Source organism: Sciurus carolinensis, chromosome 2 (assembly GCF_902686445.1).
Source record: "Sciurus carolinensis chromosome 2, mSciCar1.2, whole genome shotgun sequence".
Classification (NCBI taxonomy): Eukaryota; Metazoa; Chordata; class Mammalia; order Rodentia; family Sciuridae; genus Sciurus; species Sciurus carolinensis.
The window spans coordinates 58,016,724-58,042,283 of NC_062214.1; the positions used below are offsets into that span (position 1 = coordinate 58,016,724).

Below are 25,560 nucleotides of genomic sequence, written 5' to 3' on the forward strand. Positions count from 1 at the left end.
CAGTTGCTGAGGCTTGTGCCACCATGCTCAGCAGGATGAGTCTTTCAAATAGCACTGCTATTAAACACTACTGTGCTTATTCTCAAAGGCAGAGGCTATGGCATATCTACCTGTCATGTTATACCTCACATCTTATCTGACACTATACTAGGCCTCAAAGTATTCATCAAGTTTGTTAATTAAGTAGCATGATCCATTTACTAAAATTGAAACAGAAGCTAAGAACACTTACTGTAATTGAAAATTATGCCTAGACTCTGCCCCATTCCATGTCAGCTTTGTACTGGAGATTTCTTAAATTTCTATTCCTTTAAATCACTGACTGGGTATAGGGAATTATCCATCAATATGGTTTCCTTTTCTTGGAAGAGGAGTGGAAAGGGACACACTGACTATATTTCAGATTCAACAATGTAAGAGGTTTTGTTGTTGTTATTGTTCAAGGAGAATTATGCATAAGACAAAATTTTGTTCAGGTTGACATGAACTTCCCAAATAATATTTCAATTTTCTAAACCAGATTCCTAGATAAGATTAAGTAGTTAAGCTCCTTGTCCTAATCATTGTCACTCTGGTTGAGTCTTAGACCAAAGAAGCCATTAAGGATAAGCTGTTGTCTCTTCATAAAGAGCCTTGGATTAACTGTACTGATCAGCAGCAGCCTACAACTGATGGGCCTGGGTAAAGAAGGGCAGAAGAAATCCAAGAAACAGGAAACGTATTTCCAGGTGAAGAACAGTTTGGTGAATTTTTACCATTTTTAAGACAGCTAATGATTTTGAGGATGAAGTTGTTCCATATATAGTAAATCACAACATTTACAACAATAGATTTAGAAGCAGTAGGTATAATCCTAATTTTACTCCTTTTCTAGATAAACTTGAAACAAAGGCCAGTTTTTATTTTGCTCAGTTAACAATAGCTTGTCGTCTTTACCCTAATAAGAAAAAGTCCTCCCTTCTTTACTCCTCCTTAACTTCCTGTTTGGTTCAGGGTTAACAGTGGAGCTGTAAACACTGGAACCAGATAAAATAGAATTAGCTTCCATGGATTACTGCTTTGCTTATTATAGAATACTTGTACAGAGAGATGTTGATGGTTTAAGTCCTTTAATTTATTTATCCTTTCATACTTATTTAAGGTCTTTTGTATTCAATATTATTGTGTCCCTTCCATAATATATGTAACAGAGGCAGCATTTTTATTATCTTTATTCTACAGATGACAGAATGGTGGTTCAGAGAGGTAATGTTAATGACTCATAGTCACACAGTTAATAATTGTAAAGTCAGGTATTAAAATTAAGCTTCCTGTCTCCATTCTCATGACCTTTATTCCATATCATATCATACCAAACACAGAGACAAAGCAACCAAACAGTAAGCCATTTTTCAACACAAGCTTCTCACCTATTCATATTACTACCTCAGTTAAAGAAATCAAAATGATTGTTTAGAAACCAAAAAATGGGTGGTACAAAGGTCACAAAGGTAAGACTGGTCACCAAGTGTGTGGGGTCACTTTCCCCCAATTAATTACCCTGTAGTTGACATCCTCCAAAAGAGTAGATGCACTGACAGTACAGCCTGCTTGCCACAGGGTCTCCTTGACACTGCAACCGTAGAGGAACACGTTCTTCTTTTGGGAATGACCATGGAAATCACAGAAGACCTGCAACAGCCAAAAGAGAAGAAAAATCCAGATCATGTTCTCTGGTTTCTTAAATGTTCAAATGTCACCTTGCTCAGGTGGTTACTATTTATCCATTAGAAGAACCAGGTGACTTTGGCAAGAGTTACACTTATGGGAAGAATGTAGATTGCAGGGATTTTAGGAATGTGAGGAATTAAAAGTCATGAATACTGCTTTTGAGAAATTTCCCTGTGACTGGAAGGAGACAGGGTCAGAGCTGTAAGAGAAAACAGGAACAAGGGCATCTAAAATATATATATAAGAGTTTTAAATAATTTAAAAAGTCAATAGGAGAGAACCATTTTAAAGCAATGGATTAAATATACACAAAGAGAAGTTAATAAATCACTATCATTTTTCTCTACGTTCTGATGTAGTACAGAATGACCACTAAGACTCAATGGCTTTCCAAACAAAGGTTTATTTTTTATTCATGTTACAAATCAACTGTGACACTGCTCTGCATGACTTTATTCTAGGATACAAGCTAAAGGAGAGCCCGAATTTGGAACATGCTATTTTTATGGCACAGTGAACAAAAATGTTCAAGTTAGAATCATGCAATGGTCATTAACGCTTCCAGTGAACATCATATCTGCTCAAGTTCCATCAGTTAAAGTCACTTGTCATCAATGCCAATCTTATCATCAATGGTGGGGAAATAATTTTCTCCTATACAGTCAGAAAAATAATAAAATTTAAAAGATGACCACAAATTCTTCCCATCTCTGTATGTATGCATCTTGGCATGGACTGTGCTCCCTTACCACCAAGAGCTATATGGCATCTTGGTAAATAAGAATGATGCAAGCAGAAGATTATAAAGCATGCACTTGGGTTAGCTGTCCTGATGTTCCTGGAAACCCTGCAACAATGCCATGTGAACAAGCCCTGGCTAGCCTGCTGGAGGATGAGAGGATTGCTACCATCATCCCCATTTCCCTAGCTGTTATCAAGCAAAGCAGACTAGGAAATAAATCCATCCTGGACGATCCAGCCTAGCTCAGACCAGGGAAATTATCAAGTTTACCTGGATGATTCTCACTTATCATTAGAAATAATGTGTAGATTTTGTTTCAGCCACTGAGAACTAGGGTGGTTTGTTAAGTAACAAAAGCTAAGCGGTATGACCATCTTTCCTTTTAGCCTAACTATGGATGCTTCCCTCCATCCTGTAAACAAAACTCTCTCACTTCCTCCCCAAGGAAGAGACATTAAATATTTCTTCATATCACAATATCTGATTTTCAGTCCAAGATCTCATTTCAGTCTCTATATTCCAAACATAAAGTCTCCTGATCCCTAAATAATAAAGGCTTTCCAAATACCTACATACATGGTTGAATAATGAAACAATATCCCCACTAAACATTCATATTTGGAAGGAATAAATTGGACAGACAGGGCAGTCCATTGTCCATAACAATTCTGCAGTACTGCCAGGCAGACTTGGGAGGTGCTTAGATCTGCAGGCAGGGCTAGCTAGTTAAGAGCTGATTCTGTTTCCCATCAGTAGCTCACCAGTATCTTTTTCACTATAGATCTTTACTCTGCCCTCGAGATCTACTTAGTTTTCCATTTTCCTTCTTGGCCACACATGAAAAAGTTACGTAAGAATATAGCCCATTTTAAGTTCTGATTTCTGATGTGGAAGTTTGAGGGCCCAAATATCATTTTGGTTTCAAAATGTCACAGTCTCTTTGAATCAATGCACTGGAAAGGCACTAAGAAACAAAACACGTGAAGGCAAAATAGTTTCCCTTTTTTCTTGGTTTTAATTTCTTTAAAACATAATGGATGGTCTAAAGCAAAGTGGCAACAGTGCAGAAAATGGTCACAGACTATGTAAAAATAAATGTATTAAAAGAAATAGCACCATAATATACTGTTACAAAGTCCTTATAATATAAATGAAGCAGTATATTATCTGAAGGTAGATTCTGTTTAATTAAAGACATATTATAAATAATAGAGCAAACAATTATTTTATTTATTTATTTATTTATTTGGTACTGGGGATTGAACTCAGGGGCACTGAACCACATCCCCACCCCTATTTTGTATTTTATTTAGAGACAGGGTGTCACTGAGTTGCTTAGCATATCACTCTTGCTGAGACTGACTTTGAACTTGTGATCCTCCTGCCTCAGCCTCCCAAGGTGCTGGGATTACGGGTGTGAGCCACCATGCATGGCTAATAAAATATTTTTAAAGAGCATAAGTACTAATTCATGCAAAGATAAATTTGATTAATAAAAATTCCCAAGTAATACTGGTGAAATTGTAATAAACAACTCTAAAAATAAATAAAACAAAAAATAACTATCAAAAGTATAAATTCCAATTCAAACATATCAAGTGTTTCATTCAATATTAATGGTCAAAATGCACTAATTAAAAGGTAAAGAATGTCAGATTGGATACATAAGCAAGATAAAACAAATTCCAACCATAGGAAATTCATCTTAAATATAAGATTAATGGATGGGTTAAAAGTAAAAATATATACTATGTAAACAATGTACAAAGGAAAGCTGGAGTAGCTACTTTATCAGTAAAAGTAGATGTTGGAATAAGAAATATTATCTGGGATAAAAAGGGATGTGATGAGTGATGTATCAATCTTGTCTTTGGTTAAGTGGTGCCACCTGGCCTCTGCTACTCTGAAATTCCATACTCTATATGAAAATCAAATATCTCTTCTCAATGGTGGCATCCCTGGGCCTACAAAGAGCAACTACAGAGTTTTTCATGGAAGTAGATGCTCTGCTCACTTAGTGTATTTTTCACTATCTTGGTAAAGGGAGTATCTTTTGAATCCTCTGAAGGAAGGAAGGAGGGTGGGCAGGACTCACCAGATAAACCCAGTATATATCACCAGCTCCCTAAAACTTTGGTTGCCTCCTCCCATTATGCCAGGGAAGTTCTAGCATCTCAACCTGACTAACTGTACGCTACTGCTAAGCACAACATTCAGTCAAGCAACAAACTGAGCTGTTAGCTCCACCACTAGCTGTTCAAGTTGACAAATTAACTCTAAATTATTATATTCATAACAGTGAAGGCAGTCATTATCTAGCAGTATCTTTTGCCTTGTTAGTAAAGTACCCTTAGAATCCATTCGTACATACATTGCCCATGTTTCTGATGATGTATTTTCAAACTCTTATAATTCTTTTGGTGTGCAAGTGATTTCATCCTAGGTCATAGTGAGTACTTATTTCTAAATTTATGTTGATATTTGACCTTAGTTATTAGCTCAGAAGAGTAAAGTGGGGTAGGTGTAATAGGCCTTAAAATAAATGTTCTCTATCAAGGCATCTGCCTGAGGTGAGGTTAGCTCAGGATTTTTCAGAAAAGGAAGACTAGTCTCCTCTTTTGCCATTTCCACTGATTAATGAGGCTTTGATAATGTTCTAGTCGAGACTCCAGAGCAATGGGTCTCAAATATTAATAGGCAGTAGAGAGCCTGGAAGTATTGTTAAAGCCGATCACTGAACTGAGCAATATTCCAGCAATTCTGTGATCCAAGTAAGTCTGAGTCGAGCCCAAGAATCTGCATTTCTAACAGGTTCCCAGGTGATGCTGATAGCACTGGTCCTAAGATGACCCTTTGAAAACTTCTGGTCTACAGGAACCAATACAATAGTTGGAGGTTTAATCCTCTACCATCATGAACTTTCCAACAATCTTTATTTCTTATACCTCAGTTTCTTTCTGTGAATAAACACCCAACATTCTTAAGAAAAGTATGCAAACAAATTAAGACTGTGTCTTAGCAACAGATTTCTCAATAAAGCTGAAGTTTTGCCTACTTGGTGACAGGCCTTAAATGTTGAATTCAATCGGAGAAAAGAGCTTTTATTTATTTATTTTTTCAGATTCTTGCAGACTCTGAAAGCTAAGGTAAATGACAAATTATAGACCTATTCACCTGTGGAATGAGCCCTGCTAAGCCCTAGGAGTTCTAGTGGCCTCTGAGGGTGCAGAATGAAGGAGATGGAGGCATTTTTCTGCTTATTGCTCCACTGACATCCCTAAAAATAAATGCCCGTTAATTATAAGAAACATGTGTTCCTCTAAATTGCAGGGGGCAATTACAAGACAAATTATCACGTTATTCCAGTTGAGGAAGCTATTTCTTTTCTACTGGAAGTTATAATACTGATATTTTCTTCCAGTTAATTTCTGTATCAGGTTAGTAGAAAATGTTCCTAGTTAGGGCATTCTAATATCCACAGGTTAATCAATAGTCCCAACTTGCTTACTTTTCAATTGCTTTAACAAATATTTTCTGTGAGTTACTATATGACTGAAGAAATTAAAATTGTAACATAACACAGTTCTACCCTCCATAGCAACAATAGTTAATTTATTGAAGATTTATAAACTTCCAGATACTTTGCTAAAAATACATATAAAATATAACCATAATTATGCAATAGTAAAACTTAAATAATGTATATGACTAACTTAACACATAATAATATAGATTATGTCATGATGAAGTAGATGTTGCTATTATCCCCATTTTGAAGTTAAGAACAACAAATTTTAGATAAAATAAGTAACTTTCCCAAGTTTGCACTGCTGTCAGGTATATAATTAAATTTTTGAACCTCAATTTGCCCTAATCCAGAGACAATGTTTTAAAATACTTTTCTGTATTGCCTCATCCATGAGCTTTGTTGGGATGATCCAACAAGTCAACAGATCATTGTAGTAAAGCAAGTGAAAGCTAAAGAAGAGGTAAGCATGGACTTCTCTGGGAGTCCAATTAGGGACATGTTGCACACCTCTAGAGGACGGTGTTCACACTGCACAGCAAATGAATGGCATTTTGAAGGCATATGTTGTGTTGGTCTGGGAATTGACAAGGATGTTATACCAAAGATGAATATTACCAACCAAGCAAATGGAAAAGGGGGAGAATGAGCTATGCATTTGAGGAATTGCAATGATTCAAGATACAGAGCCTAGAATAAAAGAAGATAGACTCTTAAGTATTTAGATAGTAGGCAGACCATTAATGCACTTGTATGCCATTCTGTCAGTGGTGAAGAAGCCTTTGAGGTATTTGAGCAAGGAGGAGAAACACAATCAGATCATTAGATCAGGAGTATTAGGAATGGACTAGAAGGACTGAGGCCAGACAAGAGCTATAAAGTCTTGCTTCAGGTAGCGGAGAAAGTAAGTACAGAAAGAATGTTATGTGAGAGAAAGGAGTAAAATCTTCAAGGTTTGGAGACTGGATGGATTAGAGGCTGAGGAGGAAGAGGTTAAGAATAATACCTGGATTTCAAGATTAAGTGAATAGGCAATGGTTATGCTTATTTCTAAGGCAAGGACCATAGAAATATTGCAGATTTGAAGGTTTTGTGTAATTTAATTTGGTTTTGTTTGAACAAGAGTGCTTAGGTTCAAACTTCTCATCTTTGGCTAAACTGATTCCCCTTTCTATGCCTCAGTTTCTTCATCAGCCAAGTATATGGTGTGGACTGGATTATGGTTTTGAAACTAAACTCTTATACCTCTTCCTAGGACCTTTTTCGTGGAATTCTCTGAACTAAATTGCAAGGTTAATTTAATCCATGCAAATATGAGTTCTATCATTTCTTACTCAGTCAAGAGACTGATCAGGGCCATATCACTATGCTCCTCATCTGCCTTGTCCATTCTTTCTTAGGCTCCCTTGGTCTCATTCTGATTCCTCTGCAAGTTAATTTGGCCCCTTGTTCCTGAGGTTACCCTACCCTAATTTAAATCATCTCCCTCACTGGTCCCCTGCTCCCCATAACTCACCTATCTCTGATTGTGTTTAGCGCTCTGCTTTGCCAGCTCTGCACTGCTGTTTTCCATTCCTGACATCTGGGTCTTATTCCTCCTTCCCAGCAGCAAGACCTCTGCATTATTTATACCATTGCCACAGGAAAATGAAGGCAAGACTAGAGCTGGGAGGAGGCAAATTCCAGAGAATGTGATGGCAACCCCAAAGAGCGACACTTCCAATTAAACTAAACAAGGCTTACTAAAAAGCCCTGGAGATTCCACTTGTGCACAATATTGTGCAGAGAGTATTTGGTCCAAGTTCCTGAATGGAGTAAACATTTCTATGAGGGAATGATATTGGTGACATGTTCAATTGCCTTCCAAGAGCCCAGTTTACAAGACTCTATTTTCCAGTTATTTTATCAACTGCCACATAGTTGTCCCTAGATATCTGCAAGGTATTGGTTCCAGGACTCCCCATGGATACCAAAATCTATCCCTTATATAAAATAGCACAGTATTTGCCTATAAATATTCTCCTGAATATTTTAAATCATTTCTGGATTACTTATAATACCTAAATACAATGTAAATACTTTGTGAATAGATATTGTACTGCATATTACACTGTTTATGGAATGATGACAAGAAAAAACTCTGTTGATCTGTACATGTTCAGTACAAATGAAATTTTTCTTCTGAATATTTTCAACCATAGTTGGTTGAATCTGTGAATGCAAAACATAGGTATATAGAGAGCAAATTATACTCTCATCTTGGTAACTCATCTGAGTTATCAGCAACATCTAGTCATAGATGAGGTTAACCACAAGGGACATGGGTAAAGTTTATGACTATAACTAGCAGAAAGGGATTTTAATGATCTATTCTCTTTCCCAAAAGGAAAGACTTTCACTTAAATTGGCATGTGGACCAAAGTTCTAACATGGTCTTAGAAAAGCATCCTTCATTTATACGGGTTTTGAACCCCTTCAATAGATAATCTATGCTGAGTACATTATATTAATCTCAGCAGAGTGAACCAATAATTGGTTTATGAGGCGACCCACAATGAAACCCTTGATTATGTACTGTAAAATGGTAAAGGGGGTTTCCTTCCATCCCAGTGTTGTATATTCTAATGTCTTTCCTTCCAAAATATTTCCATTACATTGAAAAAGCTCATTAAAACTAATACAAAAACATGGAGTCTAATAGGTGGCTTTGCTTTGTATCTAATACTTTTTTGGTAACTCATAATAATTTTAACACTTGCTATTTATTTAGATATCTGCAATGTGCCAGCACCGTGCCAAGATTTTACACACATCTATAATTTGCTAATTAAAAGTTCTTGAAAGGAAGATATTATGCAAGTTTTACAGTTGACATTCAACTGCTACTAAGGTTAAAGGTGGTTTAGCAACTTGCTCTTGGCTGCTCATTAAACAGAGACACATTAAGTCTCAAACTCTGATCAGTTTGGGACCGAAAATTTTCCAAAATAAAACATTAGATCCACCAGTGATGAAGAGCTATAAAACAAGCTATCAATAAAATTAAGAGTGAACTGTTAGCTTGGCTATCTACTTTCCACCTCTGCCTGACCAGCTGTCTATGAGAAATAAGCTCAACACTCTAAGAGGGCATTGTAAAGTGAGCCACTGCCAGGTGACACCAGAGTGAAAATGATTCCTTTTCTCCATTTATAGACATTGAAGGAGAGAACCAGCAGCCAGATGCCACCAGTAGATACCATCCTGCAACCTATCAGTGTGGGTGAGGCCTTTGCGTCTATCTCCCTCAGTGGCAGGTACCAAAGCCCTCAAGTAGAAGGGTTAATCTATTGTGTGCCAAATCCTATCAGGACAGCTGGGTTATTGGGTCCTCTGTTTTTACCAGAAGATAGAATCTAGACTATTGTTTTTCAGCTATAATAGTCCTACAAGTTATCGAAGTAAATCCTCAGTTTGGGAGAGTTCACCCGCCATCAGGCTACCCTGTCAGGTAAAGAGACTTAATCTCAGCTTCCAGATTTGTATTCCTATCTTTGAGGACTGTTGGTTGCTTTGACCCCCATGGCTGGGTGGTGATTTGCTCTGGGCAACTCTCACTTTATGGCACCAGAAATTTGAGCCCTACGTCTAACACCACTGGCCATGATCATTGCTACCTTGCTCTACTCCTTAGATCACTTCTCCTGGGATGTACATGTTAGGCAGACAAAGCACCTCTAGGTCCCCTCCACATCTTCATCTGAAGCCTGTTTTGACTTCTGGCCATCCCTAATGGAGAATGGCCTCATGGAAAGCTCAGTTTATTTGGCCAGGTCTTCACATATTTCGTTCCTCCTATCCCCTCTCCTCGCACCCTGCTTTTCTCCCAGCTCTGGCAAGAGGTACCTTCAATAAAGCTGAAGGGAAACATATTCCCCTCTACCCCACCCCTCACTTCATTACATCCCATGAAAAATGAAAAATAGGGAATTTGTTTAAACCTCTTTGAAAAATATAAATGCCCTTCCATGTGATATGTGGACGACACCAAATTCCCAGTCACTGTGATACAGAGAAGTTATAGTGAGGATACTAATTGAGGGAAAAGGAAAAGTGCCCTTTGTTTTTCAATATATCTTTATTTAAAAAATTTTAGCGATTCACATAAATGTATCTTTTCTGTGTCAGTAAAAAAATATATACCAAAATCTGTCTTTTGGTATATTGTTTTACCTTTATTCTAACAGCAGAGAAACAATTGCAAATGAAAGAACAAAAATTTCATTTTTATTACTTTTTTAACCCAGGACTTTCCAAAATGAAACAAAACAAAACATACACAAACATACACAATATTCTAGATTTAGTCCCTTAGCACAAGGCATTGAAAATAAGTAAAAATAACACTTGTTCTTCTACCACTTCTGAGGAATATGGCACAGATAAAATAAGCCATGTGCCAGAGCATTCTGAGACTCTTGGAGATAAGGGTTTATGAAGGAAAACACCATCCACTTTCCCCCTCTTCTTTTGTGCCTCTTTTTTTTTTTCCCCCCAAGGAATATTTATTAAGGCAGATAACGTGCTTATCTAACATGTAATTTTATGTCACTAAGTAAAACAAAACATCCTGTTCACTGTGTAAAAAGGACCTGCTTTACACATGTACACTCGGTGCAATTAAAAAAAATACTGTAATTATAATTTCACACCATAATTTCAATATATGCCCAATCTTTTTTTTTTTTTCATATGAGAGAAGAAAATTCTTTGAACAATCATTTGAGCCTTGAACAAAAATCTACAGCTATATCCCTCAGGGTCATGCCATAGTCTTCAAGATTCAGATGACACAGGGAGGCTTAAATTCAGCCTTTTAGAAAGGACATTCCAGCTCGCATGATCTCACCAACCCAGGAGAATGTTGGTGGCAATCACAGTGCAGGAGTGAAGAAGCTGTTCCTTCACACAATAGTTATCCCATACGCCCACTTCTGCAGCAACCCTCAGCTCACCTGGGTTCAAGTCCACGCCTACAAGCTGACCCGATTCTGAATGTTCTGCTTGAATCTTAACTAATGTTTCTTGAAGGTCAAAACCAGAGTTCTGAGCAAGAATCTTGGGGATAATGAGTAATGAATGCATCAGCAAACACCTGGACTCCAAGTTGGGCCCTACCCTTTACGCTGGGCTTGTATTTAATCAGGGCTTCTGCCATGGCCACTTCCACTACACCAGCTCCTGGAACCACCATCATGGATGGCGTTTTTGACTGCCCTCAGGCCATCTCATATTGCATCTCTGATTTGAGTGAGTGTGTGCTTATTGGTCCTTTGACTAATAATGTGACAGAATGGGAATTGTTACACTTGTCAATAAAGGTGAACTTCTCTTCTCCCATTGTATACTCATAGACAAGTCCTGCATGTCCCATGCAGTCAGGATCTAGGTCATCAAGAGAATTCAGAGTTACCCCACCACAAGCAAGAGTCAGCCTCTCCAAATTTCTCCATTCTGCTCTGCGCAGGGCTACTATGCCTTCTTCTACAAGTGCATCCAAAGAAAAGGAGTCAATTCCCTTCTGATTAATAACGACAAAGCCTTTAGCTGAATCACCACAAATTTTCTTTCTCAGTTCTACTGTTTTTTTCACTCTATCTTCAATAAATTTTCTTTTAGCTTTTACTAGTTTCACTCTCTCTCTTCTGCAGTCTTGTAAAAAAAAAAAAAAAAAAAAAAAAAAAAAACCCAGAATTCACTTCTGTTTTCTCATACTCCAGGGACACACTGCATTTGACTATGTAAGCATTCTCTGCTCTCTTCTTCACGTCAGGGTGGCGGGCCCCATGGTCCAAAACGAGCCCTCTGATTAAGCTTGTGTCTGTTTCCGATTTATGTTTCATCTCCATGATCTCAACCATTAATAGGTCAACAGGCTCATCTTTTTTAATGGCCAAAATGGAGTCCACTACAGCCTCTGTCAGGACGTCTGCAAGTTCAGCATGAACTTTTGTATGGAGAGATGTTCTGGCCACCTCTATAAGTGTCTCCCTGTCCATCTCTCTGCTTACTTTGATTTGTTCCAAAAACTGAAGGGCCTTTTCCTTTGCAGCTGTAAAACCTTCAGTGATTATTCTAGGATGAAGACCCTCAGAAATGTAGAGATCTGCCTGTTGGAGCAGCTCTCCAATGATGAGGACGTGGGAAGTAGTGCCATCACCAGTGATGTCATCCTGGGCTGTTGCTACTTTTGCTATCAAGAAGGCTATTGGGTGCTGAATTTGCATTTCGTGCAGCAGCACGTCGCCATCCTTGGCGAGCTTGATGCCCCTGGTGCCCGACCCAGCATCTTCATGGTATCCTTGGGCCCCAGGTTGGTCCGCAGCACGTCCTGCAGCCCGCGGGCCGCGCTAATGTTCACCGCCAGCGCCGCCTGCGCGCAGGCCACCTCGGCCTTGGGGTTCAGGGTCTTCACCGCCGCCATAGCTGCCCGGAGAAAGGAAGAAGGGTGCGCAGAGAACGCGGAGTCGGCAGCGTGTGGCTGGGCGGCACTTTCAGGGGCTTATGGAAAAGTCGGGCGCCTGTGCCTCCTTTTTAAAAAGCTGATTAACTAAAAACATATGAAATAAGACCAGGAAAATATTTTAAGTAGCTAAAAATTCCATTTCACTGTATCCCAGGAGAATGGGAAAAAGAAAAGAAAAAAAAAAAAATGCTAGCGATTCCTGTGGTAGAAGGCAGCCCAGTTCATGTGAATTGTAATTGGAAATCAATGAACTCTTCAAAGCGCACTGAAATCCTTCTGCCAACATGCGCTCACATAGCTAGAGCTGAGAGGGTGAGAATCAAAACCTCTCCTAACTCTGAAGCCCCAATTCTTAACGACAGCCCAAGGGCCAGGCCAGCTGCAACATAGCTGCTCAGAAGAGGGTGTCCACCTGGCTACTGGGAGCTCACTCCAACCTAAGAGCTTTCTTCCAATAGCAAAGCTCTTCTTGAGTGCCTCCTTGGCCAAGGACTTCCGGACCCTTAATGGAGAGCTTCCCAGAGAAGAATGGATTCAATGCCTCCGGTGAGTTGACTGCACAGTTCATCTGTAGCTCTGGGATTCCCTGTTGGCATGCTTTCTTTCTGGCTTGGTATTGCTGACTTCTAAATGTATCTTCTACTGTCTTTCTATTCAGTTCTGGCCAAGGTGTATTCTTTGACTTGACTTGCAAGCCTCTAGATTGTTCAGTCTTACTTTGGGTAGCCCTCTACGTCTCCTAGTTGTATTTTAAAGCTCTATAATCCTGTTTTCATTTACTTATTTTTAACTTTTTTAAAAATTTAGTAAATGTGTACCTACATTAAAAAGCTTAGATCCTGAATATATAGTTCGATGAGTTTGGGTAGCAGACTCTTAATCATGATATGGAATGTGTCCACAAATCTAAAATGTTCCCTCCTGACCCTATTAGTCAATGTCCTTCCTTGGAGGCAAACACTGTTCTAATTTCTATCTTTACAAACTACTTTTACTGACTTTAAACTTCATATAAATGTAAGTACAGAGTGTATAGTCATTTGTGTCCAATTTCTTTCACTCAACTTAATGTTCCTGAAATTTAGTCATGTTTTGAGTGTATCAGTAGTTCAGATTTTTTATTTTATTTTATTTTATTTTTTTGAGTTTTGGTTTTGGTTACTGAATAATATTCCAATGGTTGAATTACCAAAATCTGCTGTGTTCACACTTTTGCATCCAAAATCCAGACTATGCAGTAAACAGAAAAACCAAAAATCTGGGTTCAAGAAAATGGGAAAATATTACTAAAAGGTCTATGAGATACCAGGTAAGTGTTTGCCACCAATGGAGTGAAAAACTTCCTTACCTTTGCCCTGTGCAGTGATCCCAAGTATAGAAAACTCACCATTATCTCCAATTTCACAAGGCAGAAGAACCAAGGGATCAGCAATAGCTAAAGACCCTTTGAAGGAAGAATATTTCTCTACGGTACTGGGTCTTTACCAGGGGAAATTCTTACTTTTACTTCAAGTTCATCTCAAATGGTACCTACAGTCGCTAACCTTGCTATGGCCCTGAGAGAAATGACTCAACCCTTCATTTGTGTTCCAATAATACCTCACATGAGCCTTTAATAGAGTTTGTACTCTTTTATATCATATTAGTATATTTGAAGAAAGGAGTCCACTTTCTTTCAAAGTAAACTGTGTTCCCCCAAGAAAAGGACAGATTTCTCTGTTTTTTAAATTGGTTTTGTATCCCGGACCCCTAGTACAATGATTACACATATATGATGTAAATGAATGGACAAAGGAATGATTGTCCAGATGAGGGGGTGGATGCATGTATGACAGATAAATGCACGCATGGACAGATGGATAGGTTGATAGATGGATGGGTGGGTGGGTAGATGAAACAATTGTTATATAACTATAAACACAATGACTTATCTGATCTTTAGCAATCCCCAGAAGTATCAGGGTACTGTTGTCTCTCACTGCCCCACATTCTTATTGATCCTTGGAGCTCATATTAATTCACCCACAAATAGGTAAATGCCTGAGTAGCGTCTAGAATAGATAGAACTTCTGAGCTACCATAAAGTGGCTTCCCAGTGACTCAGAAAACATTTTCATTAGTCAGAGGTTGGGCAATGTCACCATTAATCTCCAACATTAAAGATCAAGAGTTAATCTGGACATAGTGGAATTCTTCCCTGTACAGGACAGAGTCTGGAGTGAGTGGCAGTGCTTTTTCTGCCAGCAGGAGGCTGGTTAAATATAGCCTTGCAGGTAACTAAAAGGTGATGTTGAGCCCATTAGAGAGCTTTGTAACACTGTGAATAGCATTTAGTACTCAGCTGTTTCTCACCCACCTCTCAGATGGTCCCAGCAGGAAACAAGTCTGTGGCTGTCATGTTTATAGCTAATTAATGTTTATTTATATTTTTAAACAAGCCTTTCACCTGTCATGCTTTAAAATAAATGTTCTGCTCTTCAATTAGAGATTGTCAGAGCAGAAAGGAATCCTGTTTTGCTGTGTGTTTAATGTGTGTGCATTTAAATGTGCGTCAGATACAGAGCTCTTTCCTTCTAAATCTCTCTCTTCTCCTGGAAGCTAAATCTTCCTACTCAGAGAGATACCCTCCAAGTTTCAACCATGATATTGGTGCCCTCTATGCAGTCCATGAGCTTAGTTTGAGAAGGTCAAGACCAAAGATAATAATGTCTTCTAGAATGCAGGGTTGGGGATGTTAGCATACAAATATTGTGATTTTAACCACCATAGAACCAGGATTCTTAAAAGGAAAGAAAGATTTTGTTCTCTGCGCAAAAAAAAAAAAAAAAAATGGGTTAACTCAGCAAGTCAGGGATATTTAAGCCCTACATGTTCCAAAGAAAGGTCTGTCCCTTGACTGACTCTTGGGAGATACACTTTACACTCTTAGAAAATTCTGTTGGATCAGTGTCTCTCTTTAGCTAGAGACTTGAACCATGCCATATGGTCAATGCCAGCAATGTAATTTATGGTGGAGGTTTGGGGATATGAAGTATCCATGTGATCTCTGTGCAGAAGGAGGACTGGAGACTAAATAACTAAGGTCAGCCATGTGAAGCACTCCATGGTTACATGACTGACCACGAATAAAATCCCTGGACATATTTACAGGCTACAGTGTGATATGTCATGAACATGGCATGTACTAATCAAGTCAAAATAATTAACATTTCCATCTTCTTATCATTATATTGTGTTTATAGACTCCAATGCTCCCCTCATCTAGTTATTCATAAAATATATAGTAAGCTATTATGAACTGCTATTATCCCACTGTGATGTAGAACATTAGACTTTATTACTTTTATCCTGCCATGCTTTGGTACTCATTATTCAACTCCCTCTATCCCTTCTCACCACCCCTCCCTGTCTCTAATGATCATTTTTCTACATTCAGATAGACTCTTTTGGCATCCATATATGAAAGAGAACTTGAGATATTTGTCTTACCACATCTATGTGAAATTTTTTTTAAAGTTTGAGATGGGTATGCTAATTATTCTGATTTGATCATTACACATTATATGATGCATATATGACTGTACCTATTTAAGAGGTACAATCAAAATCATAAATTAAAACAAAACAAAATGAAAAAACCCCTGGGCACCAAGACTGAGTTTGATCCTTAGTTGGTAATTATAATGCTGCTGAAGAACTGAGCACTATCATTTTGAGCCCACTGGACAAAATGCCTGGAAATGTGTTTGGTGTCCCCTAGACTCTACCATGTATGCTTCTTACCTTTGATGATTTTAATCTATACTCTTTCTGTAATGAACTGTGTTAGTATAATAGTTCTTCTGAGTTCTGTTAGTCCTTCTAGAGAATTGCTGAACCTGAGAATAGGCTTAGTAACCCCAAATACACTCTGACAAAGAATAGTAATGAAGGAAGGTGGGGTTGCAGGATGGAAAACACATTAGAACTGAATTCTAATGCTGCCACTTTCAGGTGACTGCAGGAAAATCACTTTACTTCTTAATCTCTTTTGAGATTTAAATAAGGGTCTATGATATATATATGTCATATATATAGTTTTTCAATATTTGTTAAATGTGCCACCATTTTGGTCACATAGTAGATGTTTAAAAAGTGGATCAGGATTCTGTGGTGTCTCTCCTCCATATGATTCTTAGGTTAGGTCAGGACTCTAAATTTGGACATATGCCCCACTATACTTTTGTGGACAGGTATTTTTCACAGTTCATAATCAATAAATGAGCATTTCCATATGTTACTTGGCTGCCATGTCCTCTTGAGGTCTTTGGTTTCTTTTATTTATTTATTTTTTGTTATTTATTTTTTTTTTTTTACATTTACATAGGGTAATGATGTTTATTTTATTTTTCCCCTCCCCCAACCCCTCCCACCCCTCTTTTCCCTCTACACAGTCCTTCTTTCCTTCATTCTTGCCTCTCTCCTTAGCCTAACTCTAAACCTAAACCTAAACCTAATGCTAGCCCCTCCCACCCCCCATTATATGTCCTCATCCGCTTATCAGCGAGATCATTCGTCCTTTAGTTTTTTGAGATTGGCTTATCTCACTTAGCATGATATTCTCCAATTTCGACCATTTGCCTACAAATGCCATAATTTTATCATTCTTCATTGCGGAGTAATATTCCATTGTATAAATATGCCACAGTTTCTTTATCCATTCATCAACTGAAGGGCATCTAGGTTGGTTCCACAATCTGGCTATGGTGAATTGAGCAGCAATGAACATTGATGTGGCTGTATCTCTGTAGTATGCTGATTTTAAGTCCTTTGGGTATAGGCCAAGGAGTGGGATAGCTGGGTCAAATGGTGGTTCCATTCCAAGCTTTCTGAGGAATCTCCACACTGCTTTCCAGAGTGGCTGCACTAATTTGCAACCCCACCAGCAATGTATGAGTGTTCCTTTTTCACCACATCCTCGCCAACACCTATTGTTGCTTGTATTCTTAATAATCGCCATTCTAATTGGGGTGAGATGAAATCTTAGGGTAGTTTTGATTTGCATTTCCCTTATTACTAGGGATGTTGAACATTTTTTCATATATCTGTTGATTGCTTGTACATCTTCTTCTGTGAAGTGTCTGTTCATTTCCTTAGACCATTTGTTGATTGGATTATTTGTATTCTTCGTGTAGAGTTTTTTGAGTTCTTTATAGATTCTGGAAATTAGCGCTCTATCTGAGGTATGGTTGGCAAAGATATTCTCCCACTCTGTATAGGCTTTCTCTTCACATTTCTGATAGTTTCCTTTGCTGAGAGAAAGCTTTTAAGTTTGAATCTATCCCAGTTGTTGATTCTTGCTTTTATTTCTTGTGCTATGGGAGTCCTGTTAAGGAAGTCTGATCCTAAGCCAACAAGTTGAAGATTTGGACCTACTTTTTCTTCTATAAGATGCAGGGTCTCTGGTCTGATTCCGAGGTCCTTGATCCATTTTGAGTTGAGTTTTGTGTAGGGTGAGAGATAGGGGTTTAATTTCATTCTATTGCATATGGTTTTCCAGTTTTCCCAGCACCATTTGTTGAAGAGGCTATCTTTTCTCCATTGCATATTTTTGGAACCTTTGTCTAGTATGAGAAAATTATATTTATTTGGGTTTGTGTCCATGTCCTCTATTCTGTACCATTGATCTACCTGTCTATTTTGGTACCAATACCATGCCGTTTTTGTTACTATTGCTTTGTAGTAGAGTTGAAGATCTGGTATTGCAATACCCCCTGCTTCACTCTTGCTACTGAGGATTGCTTTAGCTATTCTAGGTTTTTTATTCTTCCAGATGAATTTCATAATTGCTTGCTCTATTTCTGCAAGGTACATCATTGGGATTTTAATTGGAATTGCATTGAATCTGTATAGCACTTTAGGTAGTATAGCCATTTTGACGATATTAATTCTGCCTATCCAGGAACATGGGAGATCTTTCCATCTTCTAAGGTTTTCTTGAATTTCTTTCTTTAGTGTTCTGTAGTTCTCATTGTAGAGGTCTTTCACCTCTTTTGTGAGATTGATTCCCAAGTATTTTATTTTTTTCGATGCTATTGTGAATGGGGTAGTTTTCCTAATTTCTCTTTCTGAAGATTCATCACTTATGTATAAAAATGCATTGGATTTATGAGCATTGATCTTGTAACCTGCTACTTTACTGAATTCACTTATGAGTTCTAAAAGTTTTCTGGTGGAATTTCCAGGTTCCTCTAAATATATAATCATGTCATCAGCGAACAGGGATAGTTTGAGTTCTTCTTTTCCTATTCGTATCCCTTTAATTTCTTTGGTTTGTCTGATTGCTCTGGCTAGAGTCTCAAGGACGATGTTGAATAGAAGTGGTGAAAGAGGGCATCCCTGCCTTGTTCCAGTTTTTAGGGGAACGCTTTCAGTTTTTCACCATTTAGAATGATATTAGCCATGGGCTTAGCGTAGATTGCCTTTATAATGTTTAGGAATGTTCCCACTACCCCAATTTTTTCTAGTGTTTTGAGCATGAAGGGATGCTGTATTTTATCAAATGCTTTTTCTGCATCTATTGAAATAATCATGTGATTCTTAACTTTAAGTCTGTTGATATGGTGAATGACATTTATTGATTTCCGAATGTTGAACCAACCTTGCATCCCTGGGATAAAACCCACTTGATCGTGGTGCACTATCTTTTTAATATATATTTGTATGCGATTTGCTAAAATTTTGTTGAGAATTTTTGCATCGATGTTCATTAAGGATATTGGTCTGAAATTTTCCTTCCTCGATGTGTCTCTGTCTGGTTTAGGTATCAGGGTGATATTGGCTTCATAGAACGAGTTTGGGAGGGTTCCCTCCTCTTCTATTTCATGGAATAGTTTGAGAAGTATTGGAATGAGCTCTTCTTTAAAGGTTTTGTAGAACTCGGCTGAGAACCCATCTGGTCCTGGACTTTTCTTTGTTGGTAGGCTTTTGATGACCTCTTCTATTTCATTGCTTGAAATTGGTTTATTTAAGTTGTTTATGTCCTCCTCGTTCAGTTTAGGTAGTTCATATGTCTCTAGAAATTTGTTGATGTCTTCGAGGTTTTCTGTTTTGTTGGAGTATAGATTTTCGAAATAGCTTCTAATTATGTTTTGTATTTCAGTCATGTCTGTTGTGATGTTTCCTTGTTCATTCCGAATTTTAGTAATTTGAGTTTTCTCCCTCTTTCTCTTTGTTAGTGTGGCTAAGGGTTTATCAATTTTATTTATTTTTTCAAAGAACCAACTATTTATTTTGTTAATTTTTCCAATTGTTTCTTTTGTTTCGATTTCGTTGATTTCGGCTCTGATTTTAACTATTTCCTGTCTTCTACTACTTTTGGTATTGGTCTGCTCTTCTTTTTCTAGTGCTTTGAGCTGTAGTGTTAAGTCGTTTATTTGTTGATTTCTACTTCTTTTTTTGAATGCACCCCATGAAATAAATCTTCCTCTAAGTACTGCTTTCATAGTGTCCCAGAGATTTTGATATGATGTGTCTTTGTTCTCGTTTACTTCTAAGAATTTTTTTATTTCCCTCCTGATGTCTTCTGTTATCCATTCATCATATAATAGTGTATTATTTAGTCTCCAGGTATTGGAGAAGTTTCTGTTTTTTATTCTGTCATTTATTTCTAATTTCAATTCATTATGATCTGATAGAGTACAAGGTAGTATCTCTATCTTCTTGTATTTGCTAACAGTAGCTTTGTGGCATAAAATATGGTCTATTTTAGAGAAGGATCCATGTACTGCTGAGAAGAAAGTGTATTTGTTCTTTGTTGGATGGTATATTCTATATATGTCCGTTAAGTCTAAATTGCTGATTGTGTTGTTGAGATCTATAGTTTCTTTATTCAATTTTTGTTTGGACGATCTATCTAGTGGTGAGAGAGGTGTGTTAAAATCGCCTAGTATGATTGTGTTGTGGTCTATTTGAATTCTGTAATTGAGAAGGATTTGTTTGACGTACGTGGATGAGCCAATGTTCGGGGCATAGATATTTATGATTGTTATGTCTTGCTGATTTATGCTTCCCTTAAGCAGCATGTAATGTCCTTCTTTATCCCTTCTGATTAGTTTTGGTTTGAAGTCCACATTATCTGAGATGAGGATGGATACTCCAGCTTTTTTGCTGTGCCCGTGTGCATGGTATGTTTTCCCCCATCCTTTCACCTTTAGTCTATGGGTGTCTCTTTCTATGAGGTGAGTCTCTTGCAGGCAGCATATTGTTGGATTTTTCTTTTTAATCCAATCTGCCAGTCTGTGTCTTTTGATTGATGAATTCAGGCCATTAACATTCAGGGTTATTATTGTGATATGATTTGTATTCCCAGTCAATTGACTCATATTTGTTTTTGACATGATTTGGTTTCTCCTTTATTTGGCTATTCCTTTAGGCTAGCGCCTCCTGTTGCTGATTTGCATCGTTGTTTTTCATCTCTTCCTCATGGAATATTTTGCTGAGAATGTTCTGTAATGCTGGCTTTCTTTTTGTAAATTCCTTTAGCTTTTGTTTATCATGGAAGGATCTTATTTCATCGTCAAATTTGAAGGTAAGTTTTGCTGGGTATAAGATTCTTGGTTGGCATCCGTTTTCTTTCAGGGCTTGGTATATGTTGTTCCAGGCCCTTCTAGCTTTTAGGGTCTGGATTGAAAAATCTGCTGATATTCTTATTGGTTTCCCTCTGAATGGAATTTGATTCTTTTCTCTCGTGGCCTTTAAAATTCTGTCTTTATTTTGTATGTTAGGTATTTTCATAATAATGTGCCTTGGTGTGGATCTGTTGTAATTTTGTATGTTTGGAGTTCTATAAGCCTCTTGTACTTGGTTTTCCATTTCATTCTTCAGATTTGGGAAATTTTCTGTTATTATTTCATTGAATAGATTGTTCAGTCCTTTGGTTTGTTTCTCTAAGCCTTCCTCAATCCCAATAATTCTTAAATTTGGCCTTTTCATGATATCCCATAATTCTTGTAGATTCTGTTCATGATTTCTTACCATCTTTTCTGTTTGGCCAACTTTGCTTTCAAGATTAAATAATTTGTCTTCAATGTCTGAGGTTCTGTCTTCCAGGTGTTCTATCCTATTGGTTATGCTTTCTATGGAGTTTTTAACTTGGTTTATTGTTTCCTTCATTTCAAGTATTTCAGTTTGGTTTTTTTTCAGTATCTCTAACTCTTTATTGAAATGATCTCTTGCTTCCCGTATTTGGTCTTTTAACTGTTGATTGGTGCGATCATTTAATGCCTGCATTTGCTCTTTCATCTCCTCCTTCAATGCCTGCATTTGCTCTTTCATCTCCTCATTAGCTTCCCTGATCGTTTTAATTACGTACATTCTGAACTCCCTTTCTGACATTTCTTCTGCTGTGCTGTCATTGGGTTTTATTGATGTAGTATCTAGGTTTGTTTGGGACATTTTCTTCCCTTGTTTTCTCATATTGGTCAGTTGTCAGTGGGACCCTGAGATATTGCAGTTTTCCGCTACTGGCTTATAGTGTCCCGGTAGATTTCCAGTGTATCACCTCCCAGCCTTCAGTAGCCTGATGTCTTGGAGGAATCTGATAAAGCAGCTCATCCAAAGAAAACTGCCCCTAGCCCCCTACTGGTTCCACGGTTTGGAACTGGCTCTGTGCTGAAATGCTCTCACTGTGGGCCTGCGCCGTGCAGCTGGCCGTGTGGGAGGAGCCCACAGACGGAGTGTGGAAGGCTACCTTGGGAAGACTCTAGCTGCCCTGCCCGGCTCTAATAAGCCACCTCTATCTGGGCCTGCCACCCGGGCCGAGTTTTACCCAGTGGGCAGACTCACCTGTGGCTCTATTTCAGTCCGAGTCTCTCAATGCCTCCCCTTCTTAACTCCTGGGTTCTGGAGCGACTAGGGGTGCAGTCTCCCTCTAGGCCGCCATCTTGGATTGCCCCGTGAAGAGAGCCTGCAGCCAGAGTGGGCAGAGCTGCCTGAAGAGGTCTCTGGCTGCCCTGCCCTTATCCCTGAGGCTGCTTGCTGATCGCGGCTCTCCGCTGGTTCGTTGCCGGAGTACGCTGCGCTGCAGGGGCTCCGGGACTCGGAGCTTGTTCTGGTCAGAAAGGCTCTCACTAGCGGGCCAGTTCCGTTCCGAGAACCTGGAGAAGCTGGCTGTGTCGAGGTCTTTGGTTTCTAATAGTCTATATTTTATCAATTACAGAGTGCTAGAAGCTTGGAAGAAAAGTCTGGATATGAAAATACCTAAAACAGTGCCAGAATCATCATAAGTGCCAGAATTTCATAAGTATTAGTTGAACAAGAATATGAACACCTAGAAGATTTTCTCCAAACAATATCTAGTAGTATGCTCATTTTATTTCTTGCTCAATAACTGGGCAGAAATAGCAGGAAAATTAAGACCCAGGAAATGGAATGGAATATAATACCTTGATCTGCTTTTACCAATGAGTATTGCACCAATAGTTTCCCCACATTTGGAATGAAATATGTCCCTCCCAAAAGATGTGTAATTCCTGGTATCTGTAAACATAATCTTATTTGGAAATAGGATCTTGGCAAATGAAATAAAGCTAAGGTGTAACCATACTGAATTAGACTAGTGATGGATATCATCATAAAAACTTGGAAATGTGGATGCAGTTATAAATGGGGAAGATGGCCTTGTGTAGAAAGGGGTGGAGACCAGAGTTCTATTGCCACAAGTCAAGGACACTGAGGACTGCTGGCAACCGCCAGAAGCTGGAAGAGGCAAGGAAGGATTCTTCCCTAGAGTCATAGAGTGAAAATAGCCCTGATAACACCTTTTTTTCAGACACCTAGCCTCCAGAAATGTAAGATAAATGTTTCCATTGTCCTAAGCCACTCAATTTGTGGTAGTTTGATATGGAAGCCACAGGAACAAACACACCCCCCATTAGAGTTGGACAGACATAAAAGTCTTTGGACTTTGTTTTCCTTGATTTCATAGAAGATAATTTGCCTCCTGGGAGGTAGAAGCAACCAGGCACAAGTGTGGAAACAGAAGTAAGAGACTCACCACGGGACTCCGGCCAATGCTGCACAGGTAGTGAAGGAGTCCTTTTGCATGGTAAATCGTTGGCTGGAGATGAGCTTGGGGAGAAATCCACTGTCTGTTCAAATCCTCCCCTCTCAGTGAGCATCTGTGGCTGTAGGAGCAAACAATAAGCAAATAAATACTTATTGAGAAGGAAATAGCTTGAGAAAATAAAACTCAACAAGACAATTACACTAATGAATTCAACTTCCCTTTGACTTCTGCCCAACTGGCACCAGTTCCAGATGTCCAGAAAGCTGCAGATCTGTCCTCTAAACCCCCAGAGTGTCCTGATTATTCACAGCTCCAAAAAGAATGGTAAACCATATTTGATTTAATGTTGGATTATCAGTTTTACGACAAAGTTTGAGAAATGTAGTTTCCCACTGTATACATCATGAAGAACATTCAGCTCAATCTATCTTGCTGAATATGTCACATATGATATTTCCATCTGGTCCAATAATTCTGCAAGGTGGATCATGTTACACCCCGGTGAAGAGACTGAGGCTTAGAAATGATTCAATAAAGGGACCAAGCTACTGAAGACTTTCCATCCAGATCTATACGTCTCTATCCCTTATATTCTTTTCATGATTGCATTGCTTCCCTCCATAGAGCTAGTAGATGACTCAAAAGCTTGATTTTACCCAGAAGATCACAGTACCTTTTCAAAGATAACATCAGTTATAGTTTGGATTTAGAATATTCCCAAAGCTCAGTGTATTGAAGGCTTGGTCCCCAGCCACTGGTACTATTGGGAGGTGATAGAAATTTTAGAAGGCAGAACCTACTTGAAAGAAGTAGGTCATTGTGGGCATGCCTTTGAAATGTGTATTTTGTTCCTGGTGCCTGGCTCTCCTACTCTCTGCTTCACAACCACAGTGAGGTAAACAACTCTGCTCTGCCATGTGCACCCACCGTGGTATTCTTCCTCATCACAGGTCAATAGTGAGGGGGCCCCACCACATGTTGGATTGAAACCTCTAAAACTATGCGGCAGAATAAACCTTTCCTCCCTAAAGCAGATTTCCTCTGGTATTTTGTCAGAATAATGGAAAGTTGACTAATATCATCCTAGTATACTAGAGTTAGAATCAACTCAAAATCACCCATTTACTCATTTTGGGAATGGTTATACTCACTCACAGGACAGGTTCCTTCCTGGCAATCATGCTAGGATGGTATGCAATAGGATTAACAAGAAATGTGCTGAAGATTGAGAGGATCAGTACAGCATCTCCATCACCTAGCTCTGCCAGCATTCCAAAAAGAATGGTAAACCATATTTGATTTAATGTTGGATTATCAGTTTTACGACAAAGTTTGAGAAATGTAGTTTCTCAGCATAGTTGAATTTCTCATAGCTTCCTCTGTGCAACTGTTTCTGCCGTTCCTTTGCCAGGACTCCCAGATCTCCATCCATACCCACCTATATGATGTTCAGGGCATCAGCCTTGCCTCAGAAGATTCCCTGAATTCCCAGGTCATTGCTCTATGTACATCTATTTGCTGCAATAGCATCCTGAGTTTCCTTTAATAAGAGTCTTTATAAAACCACTTTGAATGGTTTTTGGGTTTTTTTGTTTGCTGTTGTTTTTTACTTCTTTTGTCTTCCCCATTAGACTGATTGCTTCCTGAAGCAAGGATAGTTTCTAGATACTATCAAAATTCTAATATGGGAACTGTGTCAGATCTAGTATTCAATAAATAATTTGGAATGGATAAATGCTCTAGCAATTAAATGCAGAGTCAGATACATTTTCTGTTTTTAAAACAACCAATCTTATTTTCAATAAATCTTGGGGAGAAAGAAAGAAGATTCTGCCTCCTTCTTTTACTACTTTTCAATCTCCATGTTTCTGAAATTATCTTTAAATATTAGTTTCCTGCTGCTTGTCAGCAGGAAAATCTTTAATCATTTATTCTGATTTCGCCATGAAAATATTTTGACTTGTGAAATGGTAGGTTTTATGTCTCTTCCTCTTTGGCTTTTTTGATCTTTTCTTGTTTACTTTTTCTCC

At 38.4% G+C, this 25,560-nt stretch overlaps 1 protein-coding gene and 1 pseudogene across 1 annotated transcript in view; both read right to left on the bottom strand.

The window, feature by feature from the left end:
• Positions 1–25,560, bottom strand: part of Agbl1 (AGBL carboxypeptidase 1) — a 726,904-nt gene that overhangs the window by 347,704 nt on the left and 353,640 nt on the right. Inside the window, exons 18-19 of the mRNA XM_047540786.1 lie at positions 23,519–23,648; positions 1,540–1,671 (exon numbers count right to left, since the gene is read on the bottom strand). Of these exons, the coding sequence (XP_047396742.1) occupies positions 1,540–1,671; positions 23,519–23,648 (262 nt within the window). The remainder of the gene's footprint in view (positions 1–1,539; positions 1,672–23,518; positions 23,649–25,560) is intronic.
• LOC124977323 (T-complex protein 1 subunit zeta-like) lies at positions 10,826–12,441 on the bottom strand (annotated as a pseudogene).